The sequence below is a fragment of the Ursus americanus genome, chromosome 2 (assembly GCF_024610735.1).
Source record: "Ursus americanus isolate L20-20 chromosome 2, mUrsAme1.1.p, whole genome shotgun sequence".
Lineage (NCBI taxonomy): Eukaryota > Metazoa > Chordata > Mammalia > Carnivora > Ursidae > Ursus > Ursus americanus.
Genome location: NC_142128.1, coordinates 23,154,391 through 23,178,960, shown reverse-complemented (window position 1 = coordinate 23,178,960; position 24,570 = coordinate 23,154,391). Strand labels below are relative to the sequence as shown.

Genomic DNA, 24,570 nt, shown 5'->3' with positions numbered 1-24,570 from the left:
GAGGAGGATTGCAGAGCGGATATCCGGGCCAGGACGAGAATCCCAAAAGCGGTAACATAAGTAATCTTCTGAGTATTTACTTAGAAAACTTTGCGTCCGCCTACACTGCGTCTTGGAGGAACTAGACTGGTCCAACCTCCTCCAGGGAGCAGTAGAGCGCGGTCCGCATAGAGAGTCCTCCTCACGTAGTAGGCGTGGGAAAGAGTGCGCGGGGGAAGCTGGGAAACTCCTCTTGTCGGCCACCATCTTGCTTTCCTTTAAGCCGGCAGTGACCGTGGATTAGAGCAAGCTTGAGCCATGAAGCTGCTAAGCAGAGCCGGGTCCCTCTCGGTGAGCACAGCCGGCGGGCATGGGGAAAGGTTGGGCAGCAGTTTGTGAGCAAGGTGGTGCGGACCGGAGGTGCTTGGTTTGGAGCTCCGGGGCCTTGGGCTTCTCTCTGCCCTTCAGCCGAACTCTGCGGGCCAAGTGGTTTGCAAGCTGGGTGGGTCGGGCATTGGAGGCCCAGCTCGTGCTACGAGCGGAAGAGACCTAACGCCGGGAAACCTGAAGAGAAAAGGGAAAGGGCTTGAGAGCGGCGGTGAAGCCACTCGGTGGAGAGACCTCTGAAGGTCACTGCTGCACTTGGGTGCCCGAGGAGGAAATCGCGAGTCCTGGGGGGCAGGGGGCCGGCGTAGACCTAGCCTTCTACCCTCACCCTGTCAGCTCTGGCCTCTGCTTCTTAGTGTATCACGGAGCACCAGTTTCCCCAACGGTTAAGTGGGCTTATGAGTAAAATCTTAAGGAAGAAATGAGTTAATGCCTCTATAGTGCTTAGCACTGTTCTAGTACTTACTATGGTGCCCTGGCAGGATAACGTGTTTTTCTTGATGTCTTCTTAGAGAATTTTAGGAGGGGCTCTGACCCTCGGGAGCTGCTTAAGACTCCTCCTTCAAGCCCAGTCGAAACAGCTGTCACTTGGGAAAAACTCCTCAAATGTCAGTGTGCTACGACTAGGGAGTGGTGGTTATCAAGAGGGGAAGTGAGGAACACTTTTAAAAATATCGGCTGGGCCAGTTTTGACCCCAGGGGATAGTTGGCAATATCTGCATACATTTTTGGTTGTAACAACCTGTGGGGGAGTGCAACTGGCATCTTGAGTCCAGAGATGCTGCTAAATATCCTACAGTGCACAAGCACATCCTCCCCGCCCCCAAACAGAAAAATCACCTATCCCAAAATGCCAGTAGTGTCTGGGTTACTAGGTAACCAGTAACCTGCTAGACAGAGGTGCAGAAGAACAGGGAATGGAGTTTCCCTGTGCTTAATGTTTGAATAGATATACCGTGGGTTATACAAATGGCTGTAATTTAAATTATAGCCTAAATTACCCTTATTGGGGGCGCCTGGGTAGCGCAGTCGTTAAAGCGTCTGCCTTCGGCTCAGGGCGTGATCCCGGCGTACCGGGATCGAGTCCCACATCGGGCTCCTCCGCTATGAGCCTGCTTCTTCCTCTCCCACTCCCCCTGCTGTGTTCCCTCTCGCTGGCTGTCTCTCTGTCACATAAATAAATAAAATCTTAAAAAAAAAAAATTACCCTTATTAGCAGACGTAGACAAACCAGTGATTAACAACGCTGGAAGGAGCCTCGTTAGAGTAGCAAAAGACCCCCACACCTCCTCCATTGCATCCATCCCAACTTTCCAGTAGATAAAAGAACTCAAAGAGGACTAATGTGAACAAATCACAGTAAACTTGAAAGCAATTAATTTTCTAATTATATCATATTTTACAAAAGAATAAATTTATACATATTTTGTTATTAAAGTTATCTAGTAATTGTATGACAATTAGGGTAATTCTTTTTTTTTTTTTTAAGATTTTATTTATTTATTCGACAGAGATAGAGACAGCCAGCGAGAGAGGGAACACAGCAGGGGAGTGGGAGAGGAAGAAGCAGGCTCCCAGAGGAGAATCCTGATGTGGGGCTCGATCCCAGAACGCCAGGATCACGCCCTGAGCTGAAGGCAGATGCTTAACGACTGTGCCACCCAGGTGCCCCAATTAGGATAATTCTTGGCAGCTGATTTGAATGGGACAAATTATAGGCAGTACATAATCACAGTTCATTTTTTCTTGAGGTGAAAGCACCTAAATCTCCCTTGGCAATGGAACTATAGATAATTCATATTTGAACAACTATGCTCACATATCTTAAATTTTACTTTTTAGAAAATCAAAAGACAAAATCACAAGTAGGGTTAAGTATACCACACCCAGCAAAAGAAATTGGTGGTAAAACAAAGCTAATTGTAATTTATAGTTAAAAAGTACTAATAGCAAGTGAAAACTAGGAACCAACTCAGTACAGCACTGATGTTGAATATATAACAAACAGCCCTCCAGGGCTTCACAGAGTAAGGACGTTGCAGCCTCTGATGGGAGTCCTTAGGAAACTCCAGCATTTCATTTGATTTGGGGATAACATCTCTTCTAATAACCTCGTGAACCTTCGAATGAATTCTATAGCATTGTATATCATTTACCAAAAAAAACATTAAAGTTATGCATTTTGGATCCATTATCCAGCATTTAAGAGGACCCTTTTACCTTTCCAGTGGCTGCATGTAATGAACTGAGAGTCTGCTGCAGCTGAAGCTATTGTTAATCTCAGGATGATATAAATTTGTATTAGTCAAAGAAATAAAACCCTTGGTTGTGTGGTCTTACTGTAGTACCCAAGAGAGTGAAGATACTGTGCAAAATACTGGGGTCTTGGAGGAATTTTCCTTGGTATACGTTGTCTTTTTAAAGGTTACTAAAATGATTATGGAGATGAAGTCATTTCACTTGGAAAGTAGACTAAAATGAGACTCTGGGCGCATAAGGGAAATAGTAACCCTAACCGCCTAAAGCTTTAATAAGATAGTTAACAGGGAAAAGAAAATACAGTGGTTCTTTTTTACATCCAAAAAAAATGAACATGTAGGATTAGGTATTCCTTCAGGCCCTACAAATCACAAATAAAAAGAGATTTAAGAGTGTTTGGGAAATAATAAGTCAGCTAAATGAAGTTACTTTATCAATGAACACCTTCTATAGCTGGGGCACACCAGAATACAAGACACTTTTCTTGAGAGAAATGTGTGTAACCTGTCTTTTTTGTGTTTAGAGATTTTATTCCCTGAAAGTTGCTCCCAAAGTGAAAGCCACAGCCGCCCCTGCAGGAGTGCCTTCACATCCTCAGGACCTTGAGGTCAGTCCCACTGTGTTGCTTGCTGGAACCCATACACAGCCTTACTGTCTTTGGTAATATAAAAGCATTGATCACTTCTCACTTTATTTTAAATACAGTTTACCAGATTACCAAATGGCTTAGTGATCGCTTCTCTGGAAAACTATGCTCCTGCCTCAAGAATTGGTTTATTCATTAAAGCAGGCAGTAGATACGAGGACTCCAACAACTTAGGAACCTCTCATTTGCTTCGTCTTGCATCCAGTTTGGTAAGCACCTTTACCATCTCACTCTATTCAGGAACGTTATGATATCTTGATCTTACAGAAAGGAAAAACTATTGTGTGTTTTTGTCAAACTTCGTCTTATAATTCTTAAACTAAAAAAGGATCCACTGTTTAGGTACAGTTCTTTTTGAATCTAATGACAATTAGATTGTGATATAGTGTGATGCTTGCAAAGTTAGCATTAAAAAATTAACTTTTTTAATTAAGTTTAATTAATTAAGTTTTTTTCTTTTTCCAGACTACAAAAGGAGCTTCATCTTTCAAGATAACCCGTGGAATTGAAGCAGTTGGTGGTAAATTAAGGTTTGTTAAACATAAGTAACAGGAAATAAATAGTGAAAATACCAGAAAATACTCGATCATAAGGGAACTTTCTCCCTTATTAAGGCAATTAAGGATTCGTTAAACAGGCACAAGAAGGAGAAGGCTAATGATTTTAACTACATCAAAATGTGAAACATCTTTATTCCTTAAAGTGAAAATTCAAGTAATTGGCAGTAAATGTTTGCAACATACATAACATGGAGAGGGTTGTTTGGAAAAATAAAGAACCACAAGTTAGGAGAAGACAAGCAAATAGAAAATGAATGGACAAAGGATAGGAGCAGGTTATACCTAGAGGAAGAAGCCAGAAACACTGATCTTTACTTGTAATCGCAATGCGACGTCATTACCCATCAGTCTTATATATCATGTCAGCAGTGTTAAGGAAGAGGGAGAATCTTTTCTATGAGTAGTAGAATAATTTGATACAACTAGTTAGAAAAGAATCAAGGAAAATCTAATTATATTGAAAAGGAGTATATCTTACAACCTAAGTTTTTAATCCACATGCACAAAGATATTGTTTATTTTTGTAAAGACTGGAAACAATCTAAATACCATTTTCAGGGAAATGGGATAGATAAAGTATGTTCTAGTGATGTGATGAGAATAGTACATAGCAGTTAAAGGATGAACTAGATTATTCCAGTTCCAAGATTTTTTTTTTTAAGATTTTATGTATTTATTTGTCAGAGAGAGAGAGAGAGCAAAAGCAGGGGAGTTGCAGGCAGAGGGAGAAACAGGCTTCCGGCCAAGCGGGCAGCCCGACATGGGGCTCGATCCCGGGACCCTGAGATCATGACCTGTGCTAAAGGCAGACACTTAACCAACTGAGCCACACAGGTGCCCCTAGTTCCAAGAAACTTTTAAGGTATGAGGCATTTATAGTTGTGGGTTTTTTTTTAAGATTTTATTTATTTATTTGACAGAGAGAAAGACAGCCAGCGAGAGAGGGAACACAAGCAGGGGGAGTGGGAGAGGGAGAAGCAGGCTCCCAGCAGAGGAGCCTGATGTGGGGCTCGATCCCGGGACTCCGGGATCACGCCCTGAGCCGAAGGCAGACGCTTAACGACTGAGCCACCCAGGTGCCCCTATAGTTTTTTTTAAAACAGTATTTAGTGTTTACAATTATGCTTGTCTCTAGAGTGGGAAGGAAGGAGTGAGGTTAGCCAGAGAAGGGTACAAGGAGATCTTCAGCTTTAATTGCCATTTTTTTTAAGTTGTGGTTAAATAATACATAAAATTTACTGCTTTAAGGGGCGCCTGGGTGGCACAGCGGTTAAGCGTCTGCCTTCGGCTCAGGGCGTGATCCCGGCATTATGGGATCGAGCCCCACATCAGGCTCCTCCGCTATGAACCTGCTTCTTCCTCTCCCACTCTCCCTGCTTGTGTTCCCTCTCTCGCTGGCTGTCTCTATCTCTGTCGAATAAATAAATAAAATCTTTAAAAAAAAAAAAAATTTACTGCTTTAAGTATACAGGTCTTTGGCGTAAAGTGGCATTAAGAAACCATCACTACCGTCCATCTCCACAATGTTTTTATGTTCCCCAACTGAAACTCTATAGCTATTGAACAGTAACTCCCTGGCTCTCTTCCTGCAGCCCCCTGCAGTAACCATTCTATGTTCTATGATTTTGACTTCTCTAGGTTTCTCCTGAAAGTGGAATCATGGTATTTGTTCTTCCAAGACTGACTTATTTCACTTAGCATAATGTCTTCAAGGTGCAGCCATGTGTAACATGTCAAGGTTGCCTTCCTTGAAAATAGTTTCTTAAATAGTTTATATTTTAGTTGATGAATATGTGTATTTTTATACTTCAAAATAATTTTTCCAAAGGAATTGGTTGGTTTAACAAAGATGTAAGGAAAGCATATTCTTCTGATTCAGATAATTCATTGTAATTTCTTTCTGATGCAGTGTGACTTCAACCAGGGAAAACATGGCCTACACTGTGGAATGCCTACGGGACCATGTGTAAGTACCTGCATATGTTGAGGACACCTGCTTTTAAAGAAGCATTAGCTGCTCAGTTCTTGTTTTTTTTAATGTGGCATTAGGACCTCTGATGATTTTGGTTTTGGGTTCTTATTCACAAACTGTAGACTATTGTGCTTACCATAAGGCCTAAAACTTAATATTGAGAACATTACATTTATGTAGCGTGAACATTGGTTTTAAATTTTTGACTCGAAACTCTCATCTTGATGTCTTCTGTAGTGATATTGTAATGGAGTTCCTGCTCAATGTCACCACATCACCAGAATTTCGTCGTTGGGAAGTGGCTGCCCTTCACTCTCGGCTAAGGATTGACAAAGCTGTGGCTTTTCAGAACCCACAGGCTCGTAAGTACATTTTCAGATCCTGTTCAGTTGTTTCTAGGATACCGAGTTTTTGAGGGGCACCTGGGTGGTTGCGTCAGTTAAGCATCTGCCTTCAGCTCAGGTCATGATCCCAGGGTCCTGGGATGGAGCCCCACATCAGGATTCCTTCTTGGCGGGGAGCCTGCTTCTCCCTCTCTCTCTGCTGTTCCCCCTGCTTGTGCTCTCACTTCCTCTCTCTCTGTCAAATAAATAAAATCTTAAAAAAAAAAAAAAAGATACTGGGTTTTTGAGAAGATCAATTTGTAGAGGGAAGAAACTGCCATTGAAATTTTTCTCTGCTTGGGTTTAAAACTGCCTTTTCTGAAAATTTGTCTAGTTTCTTAACTATATTCTTATGTTTTTAAACATTCATATTGTTGATTATTTTTCGGCTTTGGTAGTATGTAAGTTAATTACAGAATCCCTGTTTCAGAATTTAGAATACAGTGTTTTTCAATAGTTTGCTTACACCAAACCCAGCAACAGTTTGTGGTTGCTGCTGGTATTACTGTTTAGCCACTTACCTTTACTGGATCTTTCCAAAGCAAGAAATTTAATTTTTTTAAAAATAACTTTTTTTGGTGTTCATATGTTGTGTTTATATAATGTTAAATATATAATCTTAACAAGTATGACTAGCAAAACAAATTAGTAAACGAGCACCACTGACTCTTAGAAATCCCACAACTTCCAGTAGCAGAAGTGTGCAGGTAGGCCACTCAGGTCTAAACAGGTGACTAGCTGCAGGGGCCCTACATGGGATGGGCCTCGCTCAGAACGCAAGCCTGTCAAGTGTCTGGAACGAAGTGAGACCTTGGTTTATGTTAGCTAATACTATTTCACAGTGATACTTTGTTTTACAAAGGAGTATGATCTTCCTTACTCTGGACCTCCACCAAAGAAATAGAAAATCGTAGAAAAGATGACTTACGTGTTAACAGTGGCTTCTTCTCTGCTGTTAGCAGCGAGGTTCCAGCCCTCATCCTTTCTGCCCGAATAGTTACTGCCATCTCCTGGCTGCTGTCTGCCGCCAAGGCTGCATCGTCAGTGCATTGACCACATTGCCGTTACAGCAGTCCTTCTGACACGAAAATCCTTTAAAGGCTTCTCACTATCTGTGGGATAAAGTTCAACCTCTTCAACTTAGCATATATATTAATTTTCACAGTCTGCCCCCCCCACCTCCCTTTCCTCTTGCTCGACCTTCTTCCCCTCCCAGCTGCAATTCCCCTTTGAATCTGTGGTCATATTTTATGCTTTTGTTTTCTCTGCCTGAAATGCCACTCCCTAACCATACCTTGGTAAACACCTATCTATTCTGTAAGACTCATTCTAGATTTTACTGCTATTACTCCTTTCCAATTCCCACTGCCCTTGCCTTGCGCCCCTGCTGCTCTTTTGATCTAGCGCTGACATCACACCCATCATGCTTTATTTCACCGTTTTCCCTCTCAACATTTTGAGGTCCCGCATTATGTCTTAACTCATCTCTGTATTTCCAGCACCTAACCGTGCCTGCCATAGGGAGATTGCCCAAATAATGAGCAAAGGCTCTGACTGAAGCAGGGAAAGCAGGGACAGTGCCAGTGATCCAGTGAAGAGTATACTTTGACCCCCTGAAAGCTAACAATAGGACTTAACACTGGCACTTTCATATATCTTCTTAACCGGACACTCCTCCTTACTTAGAGAACATAGGAGTAAAATTGAAGTAAATGACTTATCCAAGGTCACATGGTATATTGGGGGCAGAACTATTAACTAGATTCAGACTTGGTAAAACCCAGGCCATTATACTTTCCAGATGATACCAGGTAGATTAGAGTTAGAGAAGTAGTCATGTGAGCCCTGGTATGTAGAAGCTGCTGCCATCTAATTTCTTTCTTTTCTCAGTACATTCTGACTGGCAGACTTTTAAATCTCAAGCCCTCATAACATTTCAATGCCATAAGGTGACCAAAATTGTATAGTTGCTTTCTAGATTCTAAAAACGTCGTCTGTCTTGAATTATGTTGCCACAAATGCTTCTTTACTTATTTTACAGATGTCCTTGAAAATTTGCATGCTGCAGCCTACCGAAATGCCTTGGCTAATTCCCTGTATTGTCCTGATTATAGGATTGGAAAAGTGACACCAGATGAGGTACTGATAAAACACATTACATTTTAAAATGTGCTTGTTTTCACATTAAATCGAACATCCATCTGCCATTTCAGGTTTGTTTGTTAATTTTTCTTTTTATCTTCAAATTTTAAAAATTCACCTGCTGGGTTAATTTTTTTTTTCATCAGCTTGCCTTTTTAACTAAAATTCTATCTGAACAATTTTTATAGCTTTTAACTAAAAAAAGTTTTTACCACAAAGGGACATGTTCATTTCAGAAAATCCAGAAAATCATGACAAGCAAACAAGAAAGCATCTCACATACCTAAAGACACTGAATGTTCATGCCTGGGTATATTTTCTTCCAGACCTTTTTCTGTGTATATTTATCTATCTTTTTTAAACAGTATTTAAATGTTAAATTTCATCATCTTTTGACCAGAAGTCTTCCTTTAACTCCTCAGTATGCAGGTAGGAATGAACCCACATCAGCTCCCCATCCGTCATCAGCCTGCTCACTAGCTCCTTTGCCCCCTTCAGCACACTGGCCTTGCTTTGCTGGCAGCACAGATTGTCACCTGTCACAGCTGTATATATAACATAAAACTTCACTTCAACAATGTGAAACATTGAATGTCAAAGTGTATCTATTGCAAGTATAGGTACATGTATATAATCTTAATTTCCTATTCCTACCACCCTGCAAAAAAATTTTTATCAAAAGACATTAAAAGAAAAATTGGGAACTATCAATACTTGCAAAGTGTATATGACTTGGAAGTTAAGGTTTTATTCTCATTTCATTTCTGGTTAGCCACTAGAGAAAACTGAACCGTATATCCTATCTCTTTACTGTTTTATTTCCTGGTTAGAAAACTCTTCACTTACCTGTCAACGGTTTAATGCCTGCCATTTATATGGCACTTTTTAAAAATTATAAGTGATACCATCCAACCTAAACAGTGAACATTTTTCGTAAGACTGGCCTCCAATGAGTTTTGAAATTTTCAGAAATCAAAATCACCCGTGTGAAGATACGTTATTGAGGTAGCGAAACATAGTATACATAGCAAAACATTTATCCACAAGGATGTCTAGTGTAGCATTGTTTATAATTGTGAAAAATTAGACACAAGTTAAATATCCAACTTTAAGGGACTAGTTAAGTAACTTATTAAGTATATGTGGAATGGAATACTATTCAGCCATTCAAAAATATTGATATGGAAAAATTCCATAGCATATTGTCAAGTTAGAAAACGTAATTTGTGAATAGGATGTACCATAGGGTCTCAATTTTTAGAAATTAAAGTGTGTGTGTATGTATGTGTCCTGGACAAATAACCAAGATATTAACCATGGTTACCTCAAAGTTATTAGCATTTTTTAATGTGTCCTTAGTCTAAAGGAGATTCTAAAGAAATTGGTGCTAGAATACCTTGAGCGATGGCAGCATTCAGTAGGAAGAAAAAAAAGGATGTGACTCCACAATGACTCCAGAGATGGAGGCACCATTCACTTCAGGGCACAAATTCTGATAACTTGATTCAGTCACATTACCTTAGCCTAATGATTCTCAACGTTATGACCCATTCCCAAGGAACCATTTTTAGCCAATTTTTTCTACTCTGACTCAAAATGAATTTTTAATGTCGGAGATACACTGTCTATGTATGTACATGTATATATATTTGTGTTTTATACATAAAAGGAGTAAAATGTTTTTCTTGCCCCCGAGAGCCAATTTTCACTCCCTTGGGAACAGCAGTGCTCCTGTTGAGAATAGGTTTTAGCCCTACTATAGAATGTTAATAGTACTTTCTTGCTATCTGTATAAAGACGAAAGAAATCTGATGCACATATGCTAAAATCACATTATAATAAAAATCATAAGCTTAGTCTCATTTTTTTTTCACATTCAGGCCAGTGTATACTCTAATTTTTTTCAGGCCATTTTTTAATTCCTTTTTTTCAGTACAGCTTTATTGAGATATAATTCACATGTCATACAGTTCACCTACTTTAACTATACAATTCAGGCACCTGGGTGGCTCAGTTGGTTAAGTGTCCAACTCTTGGTTTCAGCTCAGGTCATGGTCTCACAGTCGTAAGATCAAGCCCCATGTTGGGCTCCACACTGGGCATGGAGCCTGCTTGAGATTCTCTCCCTCCCTCCCCCAACTCATGGCCATGCTCGCTCTCTCTCTCTCTCTAAAATAAATAAATAAAATCTTAAAATAAGGCACGCAATTCAGTGTTTTCACTATATCCACAGTCATGTAACCATTACCACATTAAGTTCTAGTTCTTTTAATCAATAGTTTAAAAATAAAAGCAGTGTAATTCGGCACTAGATAGTTTATAGTTCACTATGGCAGCTTTTAAGCCTGAGTATTTATTTTCTGTTGACCTGCAGTTTTAATTTTTTATGGCTTTTTGTGTTTATACCAATATAACCTCGTAAATGTTCTCAACTTCCTCAGTTGCATTACTTTGTTCAGAACCATTTCACAAGTGCAAGAATGGCTTTGATTGGACTTGGTAAGTTGGGAATTGCTTGCATGTCAGTCTGTTTTTTTTAAGAGTAGTGTTTTTAAGCTGTAATTATGTGAGCACAGGATTGAACCAAATTTGGTAACTCAGTCCTCTGTTGATGTCAGACAGGCATTGTGTGATAGGATTTTAATTGGTAGGTTGTTTTGTTTTAGTAAGCAGATTCCAACATTTATGTAAACTACTGACTTTGAGTTTATTACAGTATTTGAAAAGTCTGTGATAAAGGACAAATTTCTCTAAGCAAAGAGCTTTTACAAGTTTTTTGTTTTTGTTTTAAAGAAGTATAATTTAAATGAAAATAGGCAAATGGCGTGAACAAACAATTCATGGGGAAAATTGTGTGCATATGTGTGTGTAGCCAATTATTGTAAAGATAGCCTTGCCTAATAGTTAAAATTTTAACCCATGAGATTGGCAAAAATTAAAAGATTGACACTGCCTAGTATTAACCAGGGTGTGGAGAAATTAAGCACTCTCAAAAATTGTTGGTGGGAAGATAAACTGGTACATTTTTGGAGGTCTGTTTAAATATATTAAAATTTTAAATATTGATATATTTAGACCCAGTGGTTTTGTTTTTAAGGATTTATCATACAGAAACAGTTGGTCAAGTTTACTAAATGGTTGCACAAAGATACTATTTGCAGTATTATTTTTTGGTTCATTTGTTTTGTGAATAACAGCATAATTGAGGTCTAATTCAAATACCATAAAATTCACCTTTTTGAAGTATACAGTTCCATGAGTTTTATTATATTCAGAGGGTGCTATAACTGTTACCACTATCTAATTTTAGAATATTTTCATCATCCCCGCAAAAACCCTGTGTTCTTTATGGTCCCTCCTTATCCCACCTCCTCCTTGCCTCTGACAACCACTGATCTACTTCCTGTCTCTGTAGAGTTGACTCTGGACATTTCATATAAATGGAATTCTACAAGATGTGGGCTTTTATAGCTGACTTCTTTCACTTGACATAATGTTTTCAGTCCATCCATATTGTAGCATGTGCCAATGTTCCATTCCTTTTTCTGGGTAAAATACTCCATTACCACTTTCTGTTCATCCATTCGTCACTGGGCATTTGAGTTGTTTTCAACTTTTGGCTATTGTGAGTATAAACATTCATGTATAAGTTTTAGTTAAAACCACGTGTTTTTCATTCTTCGGGGTATGTTTTTAGAAGTAAAATTGCCAGAACCTGTGGTAACTGTGGAACCATTTGTGGAACTGCCAAACTGTTTTCCGAGGCAGTTGAACCGTTTGACATCCCCACCAACAGTGCACAAGGGTTCCAATGTCTCTACTTCCTCACCAGCACTTACTATTATTTGTCTTTTCGGTGATGGCCATCCTGGTGTCTATGAAGTGGTATCTCATTCCATTTGTGTCTCCCTAATAACTAATAACATTGAATATCTTTTGTGCTTTTTGGGCATTTGTATATCTTCTTTGGAGAAATGTCTATTCAAGACCTTTTCCCATTTTTGAATTGGATTTTTTTTAATTTTTGAGTTGTAGGAGTTTTTTATATATTTTGCCTACTAAATCCTTATCAGATACATCATTTGCAAACATTTTTTCCCATTCTGTGGGTCCCTTTGATGTGTATATACATACAGCGGAATATTACTCAGCCATCAAAAAGAATGAAATCTTGCCATTTGCTGGGTGGAACTAGGGGGTGTTAGGCTAAGTGAAATAAGTTGGTCAGAGAAAGACAATCACCAAATGATTTCACTCATAGGTGGAATTTAAGAAACAAAACATGAACATAGGGAAAGGGGAGGAAAACTAAAATAAGACGAAATCAAAGAGGGAGACAAACCATAAGAGACTGTTAAACTGTAGGAAACAAACTGAGGGCTGCTGGAGGGGAGGTGGTGAGAAGATGGGTACCTGGGTGATGGCATTAAGGTGGGCGCGTGATGTAATGAACACTGGGTGTTATATGCAACCGATGAATCACTAAACTCTACCTCTGAAACTAATAATATACTGTGTTAATTGATTTTAAATTTTTAAAAAAATGTTCTTTGATGCACAGTGCAATATTGTTTTAATAGCCAATGATTGGAAATATGCTAATGTCCACCAAGAAGAGACTGATTAAATAAATGATAGTATATCCATATAATGGAATTCTTTATAGCCATTAAATGTTTGCTCTAGACCACTCACTTAGATATAAATTACAAAGGCAAGTTAGAAACAGTATGAATAGAATAACACCATTTTAAAAATAAAAGAAAATGAGGATAATATTAATACAAGAATAGAAAAAAGTTCTAGATGAATATGTATTAGTAAACTATAAGTGGAACTTCTGGGAGAGTAGCATTGTGGGGGAGACTCTTGTTTTCTCTACTATTTATTTCTGTGATAATTTGTATAACGTATTATTTTTAAAATAGTAGATGTTTTACAATTGTATTTTAAAGCTAGCTTGATTTTGTTTCTGTTGAAATAGGTGTGAGTCACCCTGTTCTAAAGCAGGTTGCAGAACAGTTTCTCAACATGCGGGGTGGGCTTGGTTTACCTGGTGCAAAGGCCAAATACCGTGGAGGTAAGCATTTTGTTGTCAGGGCTGATTTATCAGAAGGACGTTCCTCATCAGAAATAACGTATTGGAGCGGGATAGGCCTGATTACTTAACCACCAAATAGACTCAGTGTGGAAGGAAGAGGTTAGATTGCTTGGGCGTTGTGTATTAAACATGTTTTTTGTGTGTGTTGTGGGGATAGGAGGATGGTATGCGGAGACACTAGGCCACAGAAAACCTTAATCTTAGTGGGTTAATACTGTGTTGTAGAGAATACGGAAGAATAAAGCCAGTGGTGACCAAGCCCCTTTATTCCTCGCTCTCTCCTTACATGGCACCAGGTGAAATCCGAGAGCAGAATGGAGACAGTCTCGTTCATGCTGCTCTTGTAGCTGAAAGTGCTGCCACAGGAGGTACGGAAGCAAATGCATTTAGTGTTCTCCAGTATGTCCTTGGTGCTGGGCCATATGTCAAGAGAGGCAGCAATCCCACCAGCTCTCTGTACCAGGCTGTTGCCAAGGGAGTTCACCAGCCATTTGATGTGAGTCTGAATAGTCAACATCTCTCCTTTTGTTTGTAAAGGCTCAGTGTGTATGATGTCGTCCTTAAAATTTAAGGTGAACACCAAGAAAATCTTCATAAAATTGAAGAGATAGCCAGGCTTAAGTTTAGTTCCTTAGGGTCTAATCAAAAACTTCCTGTCTTTTCAGTTATTCTAATATAGAAAGAGTGGAATGCTTAGAAAATCAGAAATTCATCCCTCAGTGACCTTTAGAATAAAGCTCTAGATATTAAACCTTTTCCTAGATTCTAATTAGTCTTTTTTTCTAGATTTTCTTCTGTCCTCTTGTGTTCTTGTGGCTACTTCGTGAATTTCACTGCTCTTCGTGTTTTCCAACCAAATGTCCAGCATGTACACCGAGAAACTTTACACACCCATCCCTCCAGTTTGAGATTAAGTTAAAAAAGAAAAATGAGGGGCTCCTGGGTGGCTCAGTCGGTTAAGCGTCTGTGTTTGGCTCAGGTCATGATAACCAGAGTCCTGGTATCAAGTTCCGCATCAGGCTCCCTGCTCAGCGGGGAGTCTGCTTCTCCCTCTCCCTCTGCCAGTTCCCCTGCTTGTGCTCTTTCTCTCACTCTCTCTAATAAATAAATAAAATCTTTAAAAAGAAAAAATTAATGACATTTAATTATAACAAAAAGCTATGTTACTCTAGAACACACTTTTTGTGACGGTGAGGAAGGTGCTAAAGCTTTCAAAATAATGATATTCAAATCAAAAGAATATAAAATGTTGGCAAACAAACTGTTTTAATGAATGACCATTGTCTGCCCAGTGTAATACCCCCATGACCTTCAATGATAAGCCTTTAAAAGGCAACAACTGTACTAAATTACAGTATTAAATATTGTTCATGATTTTACAACAGTACATGGCACAAGTAGGTAGTCTTTGGCCATTTGACACTTAAGAGTGGAATTAAAATCAACCTCTCTTTTCATTCCTCTGTTTAATACCGTCAATCCAAATGAACAAACCTTTTTAGAATCTCTGCAAGTAGGAGAGAGTTTTGTTGGTGCCCAAGTTAGGACAGCTGCCCAGGAAACATGCTCTTCACAGGGAAGAAAGTGCTCTGGAGGATGAACAGTTTTTACAGGATTATATACTTTTTACATCTTGTAAAAGCTCAGAAGATTATAGATTAGCATATGGGCAGGAATCACAAGTTTTATTGTAAAGGAACGCAGGGAGTAGGAGCACTGATCAGTATCTTAAGGACAACGTGGTTTTCCTGTAGGCTACTCATTCACAAAGCAGATGTACAGTGTATGTGTGGCGGGCCAGAAATCAGGCTTTTGGTTTGAGGAAAGTTCATTATATATGAGTCATATTGACTTAGAAATCTAAAATGGTTCTCCTGTATCTCAGGTCTTTAGAGAGTTTTTCTCTCTTACATGATAGTTTTCAAACTTTTTTTTTTTTTTTTTTTTTTTTAAGCAGAGGAACCTTTTTTATCCCATACAGTTTCCCAGCTGCAATGTTGAGCACAAAAATTTTCACTTTTAAAGAAATTTTTGAATGTCTACTTGACATTGAAAGCCTTGGAATCTTCTGTACAGAACCTTGGAGTTCCCTGGAGCACAGTTTGAAAACCATTATCTTAAATTAGTCCTAAATTAAATTTAGCTGCTGCTTTTTAAATTCCCTCTATATTTCTTCTCTCCTGGTTCATGGTCTGCTCTGTTTTCTTCATGCTACTCTTTACCATTGATTGTTAATGATGCTTTTGGGTGGCTGGAGTTTAATTCTAACCCAGGGTAATATAATTTAACAGAAATTCCTACTTTACCATTTGGCCAGAAATTTGAGGTATGAATAGAATAGTCTCAAAATTGTAATTAAACTTCAAATCATTAAAGAACATTTTTTTCTTATGCTTTATATGGGCCAAGCCAGTGGTTCTCAAATTTTAACATGCATAAGAATCACCTGGAATTATTTTTTTAAATGCAGCTTTCCAGATTGCCTCTACAGGGATCTGAGTGAGTAATCTGTTACTAGAACTTGAAAGTCTGTATTTTTAATAACAGCTCAAGTGATCCTTATGTAAATCGTCCACACAAACACTGGGAAACACGACACCGAGCTTTCATGTTCACCATGGGGAGCTTAACATTCTGCTCAGACTGCAGACAGCAATACCTGTGTTATCCTGAGGCTGAGCTTGTGGCTACCTTGGGTATCTGAATAACGTCCACTAAGCAGACATTCTCCCTCAACCCTTTGACTTTAGTCTGTAGGAGAAGCGTAAGTGAATTGGCAAAAAAAGAAGTCACCAGCACTGGCAGAGGGGAGACACCAGGTTTGTCTAATGCCGAAGCCCACAGTCTGTACCACTCAGCCATACTGCAGCTATGATAATACTGTTCACGAGTTAATGTTTACATTAACCTTTAAATCAAAGAAGGTTAGAAAATACCCAGCAAAAAGTAAAGTGAGCAGTCTGTTTTAGAAAGATGTAAGTGAAAAAAGTTAAGTAACCTGTATCTGAAACACTTCAGTCCTTGACAGAACTGGTTACGTGGAATAGTAATTCATCCCTTTTGCTTGTACCGTGAGGGTCCCAAGTTTTTGTCAATTTGGGAAACGGTGCCCTGTTTTCCCTGGTAAAATGACATACAGTAAAATTTAATTACATTTCAGGTTTCAGCTTTTAACGCCAGTTACTCGGATTCTGGACTCTTTGGGATTTACACCATCTCACAGGCTGCTGCAGCTGGAGAGGTAAGTTTCAAGCTCACCAACTCTCACAAGTGTTTTTCCTCCATTAACATGTTTTTAGTAAAAAATAGGGAACATTTGAAGGCCATGACTCATCAGAGCTCTGTATAGCGTGATATCATTACAATGTCTGCTGTGCAGAGAACTTAAAAATGTGTTTCCAGGAAAGAGGGAAGAGGTGTCTCGTTGGTATTTTGGTTCTGTTTGCACAGGTGGCATTGAGTGTCTCTCTGGGACATCTAAATTGAGAACTCAGGTGACGTCATGGCCAACATGTATCTTTCAGAGTCCTCAGCATAGAGATTGTGTTGAAGTTAGGGTTGTGTGGGAAAGACTGCAGGAGGAGAAAACCGAAGCTCGAGTTCGGGGGAGTGCTGCCAAGTGACTAAGGAAAATGGCCCAGAAAACAAGAAGAGAAACTGGTATTTTTAAGAGGCCAGGAAAGAGAATGGTTAACACCATTTCGATCCATTACAGCAAACCAGGATATCACTGGTATATTACCAGTTTTCACCAGAGTGTTGGAAGTGAGCTAAAATTTATATTGTTAAGGAATGAATAAGAAGAAAGAAATATGAGGTTGGCATAGGCTGGTGGAGCTCAGACTTGCAGGGGAGGTGGGTGGTAGTTTTAGGAGAGTTTCTATTGAGAGATTAAGTTGGGAGAGAATTCATAGTAAAGGGAAAGAAAATTGGAGCAGATATAGGAGATAGGAAATTATAAATGGATCAGGCTGAAAAATCATGAGCAGGTGGGATGCAGAGTAAAGTGGACATGTTAGCCTGGGATACATAGGCTGCTGTGGGAAAGATGCAGAAGTACATCCCCAGTAAGGGAGGAGGTGGTCACGTCTTCAGAGTAAAAGAGGGTAGGAGAGTTGAAAGAAAATAATGAGATTTGGGACAAATGAATGGCTAGATATACACAGAATGGGCATGGACAGCCATGTCGGTGTCTCCTGGAGGTGAGAGACCACAAATTCATACGACAGTCACATACAACACTTAACTACACATTGTCACGTATTACAGTCACTTCATAGTTTTTCTCCAGTGGTATTTCTAACAGAGAAATGGAAGGGGCAGGTCATAGGGTCAATCCAAGGTTGGAAGCCTGCAAAGTGGGCAGGTCAGAAGTATGGGCAGATGGTAAGCAAGTGGGGCACACTGACGAGAGTGACTGAAGGAGTGATTCGTGGATCTTGGCCAGACAGAGAAATAAAGCCAAGGGACTTGATAGATTGAAAGTAGGCAAATCAAGAAACTAAAGATCTTGATCAAGTGGAACAAGGATAGTGTGATTAAAGACTTAGGCCGGGGGTCTTGGAATTGAAGATTTCACAGGGCAAATTTAGGTTATGTCCAAGTCGGGTGTGGCTGTGGAAATGGGTAGCTAAAATGCAGGGGAAATGAAGGTCCTAGAATTTAGGTGATTCGTGGTAGGTCAGTGACCCAGGATGGTGCCAAAGTTGGGATGGAGAAAATCATGGACCAGGTTTATGAACTTACTTATTGAACAAATTTTGCCAAACACCCACCCACATTCCTGGAACTTGACTCCGACATCCCAGGCATGGACAAGCTTTACAAATCAGCTGTGTGTGAATTACTGCTTTTTTCGTAGTGAATAGTAAGGGATAGCAGTATTAATTGCATGACGCTTTGAGAGTCTGGGTAATTTTAGAGATATTTATTCTTTATAGACAATTAGAAATCCTTGTGTTTGCTTTTCCTAAACCATCCTGGTATTCTCTGTGCTCTGCCACTTTTCTAAAAAGCTTGGCTACAGGCAACCCTCTTGGGTCCCCACCCCCTTCAGGAGCTTTGTACTATCACTCAGTAATAAACTTTGCTGTTGCTGGATAACCTTGCTTTGCTGCCCACATAAATAAGTAAATAGATTAGATAGATTGATAGATAGCTTGGCTACTTGGATACTGCAGATTGTACAAACAGCTGCTTTATGAACACTGGAAGAATAAGGAACACATAGTGGCAAGAATTCCAAATGGACACTGTGCTCTTTCTCTGGAACCAAACTTCCATCTTGTGCGTCCTCAGCAGAGGAGCATTTGATTGCTTCAGGAGACTCTGGCACTGATCAGAAATGACCAGCTTTCTCTTGTCTATCCTAGGTCATCAAGGCTGCCTATAACCAAGTAAAAACGATTGCTCAAGGAAACCTGTCCAATGCAGATGTCCAAGCTGCCAAGTAAGTTGCAGTATTAACTGTGTGTTTTGTGTTTCAACTATTTGAAAGTTGTATTTTTTGTTGTAACACACACCCAAAAGGATTGAAAGGTACGGAAAAGTATTTAAAAGGAAAGGGAAACACACCCACATCCTACCACCTAGAGATATAATTGTTAATATTTTGCTTATTTTCTTGACTATTTTATGCATTTTAAACATAATTATTAACTATTATTATATATACTTATATCCTATTTAATAGCATGTTTATTGTAGAAATGTGAAAATAACACAAAAGAGTCGAAAACAATCTCTCATTCCTTACCAATGATTCCTCTTTTTTCTTAACATTATAATGATGTTTCCATTTATTCAGATTACTAAAAATGTCTTATAAACAGTATTAACTGGTGTATCAAAATATACTTGTTAGACATTTCCTACAGTTGGAAATTATAAACTATAAAAGGTATCTTTGGTCTTAAAACATCTTTGTATTTCATATTACCTTCTTGGTATAGATTCCCAACTAAGTCAAGAGTTATAATAAATATTATTACAAAAGTCTGTTCAAGTGTATGTGAGTGTTTATATTTTTGTTTTTATATTTCAAAGTCCCAAGTAAAAAGGTTGTACCAGTTTATAACCACACCACCAGTATGTGAGAATGCCTATTGTGCCATAACCATTGGCAATTTCTTTTTTTTTTTTTTTTAACCTCTTTACTGATAGACCAAAAAAAGATACACTAGTCCCGCCCTTATCCATGGTTTTGCTTTCCATGGTTACCTGCGGTCAACTGTGGTCTGAAAGCAGATGATTCTCCTCCTGACTTACTGTCAGAAGGTCATTAGCAGCCGAACACTATGTCACAACACAGCTCCATCACTCACCTCACTTCATCTCCTCACGTAGGCATTTTGATCATCTCACATCATCACAAGAAAGGTGAGTATAGGATAGTAAGTTATTTTTAAATGAGAGAGATAGACCATATTCGCATAACTTTTATTATAGCATATTGTTAAAATTGTTCTGTTTTTTTAGTAGTTGTTAATCTCTCACTGTGCCGAATTTATAAATTAATTATGGGTATGTATGTTAGGAAAAACACAGTATGTATTTGGTACTAACCAAGGCTTCAGGCATCCACTGGGGGTCTTGGAAGGTATCCCCTGCGGATAAAGGGGGACCAGTGTATCTGATTAAAAGATTGAAATACCTGTCTGCTATTTGATTTTTAAATTCCCACTGTTTTCACTGGGAGTGCCAGCACCACCTCTCACTCAGTTAGTTTGGAGAGTCTCTCTAACAAAAGAGACATACTTTGGACCGAGCTGGAAATCAGCTTGCATTTTCATACAGCAGTTTAAAACACTTAAATTTGGGGCGCCTGGGTGGCACAGTGGTTAAGCATCTGCCTTTGGCTCAGGGCGTGATCCCGGCGTTCTGGGATCGAGCCCCACATCAGGCTCCTCCGCTATGAGCCTGGTTCTTCCTCTCCCACTCCCCCTGCTTGTGTTCCCTCTCTCGCTGGCTGTCTCTATCTCTGTCGAAGAAATAAATAAAATCTTTAAAAAAAAAAAACAAACACTTAAATTTGACTCCATCTATTTAGTACAATTCAAAATGTGAATGTGAAACTCACACTGTCTTCATGATTGTTTAGTATTGCCCACAAAGGAAGATGACAGGGCAAATTACGACCCAGGAGGGAAAAACTTCCCCGACGTTTCAGATTGTTCTCATTAGCATTATTACTTCTGTTTCACTGAACACACTAAAAATTGCATCTCTTAATAAGTATAGTACAGTTTATTAACTATTATGTACATGGAACCAAGGATTGGTTAATAGGATGCAGTTCTACATGATTGCACCACAAACAAAACATGATGAGAATAAATTGAAACGCTGGCTTTTACTTAAGAAAAATCGGTTTCAAATCTAATTTATTTAAGAAAATATATTTCCTTAAGCGTAGCACAGTTTTTATAAGGTATGGCAATATGTAGAAAGTGGAATTTCGGTTATTAATATCAAGATATGTTTGTTTTCTGCCATTTTGATGGAGTTGATACTTTTTCTTGTAAGGTTCTTATTAGTCTTCCTGTAGTGAAAGAAAGAAAGTAAGGTGTCATTGCTGAAGGGACAAACTAATAATCTCTTGGTAAAGTTTATTGTAGGTGAGAAAATTTTTTTAAGTTTTTATTTAAATTCCAGTTAGTTAACATACAGTGTAATATTAGTTTCAGGAGTACAATATAGTGATTCAACACTTCCATACATCACCCAGTACTCATCATGGCAAATGCACTCCTTATTCCCCATCACCTATTTCACCCACCTCCCCTCTGGGAACCATCAGTTTGTGGCCTAGAATGAAGAGGTAGGATCTTTGGGGCGCCTGGGTGGCTCAGTCAGTTAAGCATCCAACTCTTGGTTTCTCCGGTCATGATCTCAGGGTCATGAGATCAAACCCCGTGTTGGGGCCTGCTTGAGATTCTCTCTCTCCTTCTCCCCCCTCCCCGCCCTTCCCTCTCTTGGGGGAAAAAAAGGGAGGTAAAATCTTTTTTTAATTAAGCTGAGAGTGTGGTGAAATTGCTGCATTAAATTGTGATTATGTGTAAATGGTAGTCTTGCTACAGAGTGCCAAACGAGGATAGTTTATTTGAGAGTTAAATTACTCAAGAGCCTTATTGAACACCAGTTTCTTTCTGAGAGAATTATGAATTGGATTTTTATTTCAGATTCATATTTAAGCTGGAAAGACTGTAAGACCTCTACTGTCCTTCCATGTCCCACCCTCATTGAGACAAATCTCAGTGTAGAAATGGGCCGGGGGGAGGGGGGTGCATGTAGAGAATCAGCTAAGTGGACAGTGCCTTAAGACCCCACAGAGGTGTTCTGCCTTAATTAGAAATGCCTAAAATCATCACCAGAAAATCTGTATTAGGAGGCAAGAGTTACTTTACTAATCAAAACTTCACATTAAAATAGTCTAAGGTTCTAGTCTAAAATGAAAAGGCAGTCTGTTGGGTTTCTGATATCTCATATTGACAACTTTCTAAATAATCTTTCTAAATCATAACATAATTGATGAACTGAAGACAGAATGGAGGCCTTTAGCCCTGTAAGATTTCAAAGCTGTTAATTTGTGTATTTACCAAAACATGTTTGAGTTTGAAAACATAACTTTATTTGGTTTGAGTTTGAGAACATACTTTAAAATTGCCTTGCTCTTATAAAACTGGCTTCTGCCTTAGTTACATACCTTTTACTGCACAGGAACAAGCTGAAAGCTGGCTACCTAATGTCAGTGGAGACTTCTGAGGGGTTCCTGGATGAAGTCGGGTCCCAGGCGCTGGGTGCGGGATCGTACACGCCGCCAGCCACAGTCCTTCAACAGATAGATTCCATAGCTGATGCTGATGTCGTAAACGTAAGCAAATGAAAACTTCTGATTGAACATCAAATAATTTGACCTTCATGATCCAATCTTAGAAGGAATGCATAAGCTCTCTTGGGCTGTATATGTCCCTGTCCTGCGGTTTGGTGCCTGTCTGCCTGGTGTGGAGACGGGAGGACTCATTACCATCATATCTACAGAGGCTTCCTTGACAGCTGTGTGTGGCTCTTTCTCATTCAGTCAACTAAAGTACCAGTAGATTAACCATTTAAAATTCTGAGAGGTCAAGAAGAGTTGAATATTGGCAATTTCATGTGATTCAGCCTAATAGTTGACTTTGGCGTTTTTTCTCCCCCCAAGAAATAAACTCTGTCGTGCCAGTCCTGCACACTCCAGCATCTCGGGATTTCCGTTCATCTTCTCAGTCAGAGACATTCCTCCTTCATTCCGTTGTTTTGAGGGCAAGGACTATGTCTTATACCTTTTTGTATTCCCTATTGTACCTAACAAATATATGAACTACAGAATAAATCCAAAATCAGTGGGTTTTCCCAGTTCTTTCTATATTAAAAATGTCGACTCCTCTTGCATTGTAGAGGTCGCGACCATCTTCTCACCACAGCTCTACCTTATGTAGGGACAGTGGGGATAGAAAAAAGGAACCGGTTATTTTAAGGTAGTAACCTTGACTTGATTTCAGTTGGCCCCTAAGTTCATCATTTTCCTACTCTTCCAAATGGCTCTCCTCTTGTATACGATTGTTACGTAAGTCCCAGCCCCAGCTGCCTCTAGCACTGTGGCCCCATGAAAAAGCTGGCTTCAGAGAACACGGGGGCTGCTACTTATGGCAGTACACCTAAACGACTGGCCTCTGGTCTTGACATAGTGGCATAAAGAACACAGCGAGAGAAAGTTTGACTTTTATGTAAACAACTGGTGTATTTTTATTGACTCGGACTATTTGCCGTTAGAATACAGAAACAGCAAAGTACTGCCCAGCCTGAGGCCGCCTCTGCCCTGTTCTGCAATGTCAGTGAGGTTTTCCCTATCCCCTTTTTAACAGCTACCCTCAAACCTGGAGCACCACACTTGCTCAGTCACACATAGGAGGGAACATTCAAAGGAACGCTGAGCTTACTTTCTTACAGTGTCACAAATTAAAATAATGCATCACCCTCTCCTGTAGTTAATTTCCCAAGAGGTTGGTACAGAGTTGCTGGCTCAGGATGCCCTGTCCCATACACTCTTGAAATAACAGACTAAATAAGTTTGTCTACTGGATAATACATTCTCTTATCTCTGTTAACTTTTTTATCTTTTTTTGTTTGTTTACTTAAAGGCTGCAAAGAAGTTTGTTTCTGGCCGGAAGTCAATGACAGCAAGTGGAAATCTGGGCCATACGCCTTTTGTTGATGAGTTGTAATACTGGAACACATCTTGCAGGGAAGAGCTGAACATGTTCTCAACCCAGAGCAGCAAACACATGAAAGTCAAAAATCTCTAATATAACATTTATCTTTTTTTTTTTCAATGAGGTGAAATGTCTTAACACATAAATACAGGTAATTATTCGCAGCTGACTTAAAGTCAATAAAACATTCTGTTTAAATGTTTTTCTTGCATCTTTGCAGTTGGTTAACCAAGTATTTATATATGCTGAGATCTTTGTTTTAGATGCTGTAAAGGAGAACATGAATAATAATAATAGAGTCCAGAAGCATCAGAAACTACTAAAATTAAGATACTTATTGATGGCTTTTAAAGATAAAACCAATTAAAAAATCTGTCCTTTTGGGTCAGAATAATTAAATAGTCTGGGTTTAACTCCCTTTCTGTCTTTTTTGCAATAGAGTTATTTCTGAAAAATATAAATTCCCTACTGATCATATCCTGTATTGCCACTGCCGCATTTTATGTCAGATTTATCTTCACTGTGTGACAGAGTTTTTTCTTTTTCCTCATCTTCTCCCTCTCCCTCATCTGTTTCTAGTCTGTTTCTTAGGGCTGAAAAGGGCGGGGGGGATTGTTACGTGAACAACCAGCCAGAAAAATCTCTTATTTATTTTAAGTAGGGCATCTGAAGTTTGCAAAACAAGAGAAACTAAATATTTAAATAAAAATGTGATACTTACCTTAAAAAGTGAAATTCTCTCTATGTTCATACATTCTGATCCTGGGTTCCTCAGCTGCATTTTGTAAAAGATGAGGGACGTTCTTCTCAGAAGGGAGTGTGTTAATGATGTGAATGATTGCTATTTTGAGAATAAGGTGGTGAGGCCTGTCCAGCCCCAGGGAAGTGTTT

General features: G+C 39.2%; 1 protein-coding gene across 1 annotated transcript; it reads left to right on the top strand.

The window, feature by feature from the left end:
• The first annotated feature begins 174 nt into the window (after positions 1-174).
• Positions 175-23,881, top strand: UQCRC2 (ubiquinol-cytochrome c reductase core protein 2). Its single transcript, XM_045776434.2, has 14 exons — positions 175-330; positions 3,149-3,232; positions 3,331-3,480; positions 3,737-3,801; positions 5,741-5,797; positions 6,041-6,165; positions 8,228-8,325; positions 10,770-10,827; positions 13,313-13,408; positions 13,726-13,925; positions 16,590-16,670; positions 18,802-18,878; positions 22,148-22,301; positions 23,608-23,881. Exons 1-14 carry the CDS (start codon positions 298-300, stop codon positions 23,689-23,691), a joined length of 1,362 nt encoding a protein of 453 aa, XP_045632390.2. The 5' UTR covers positions 175-297; the 3' UTR covers positions 23,692-23,881.
• The last annotated feature ends 689 nt before the right edge of the window (positions 23,882-24,570 follow it).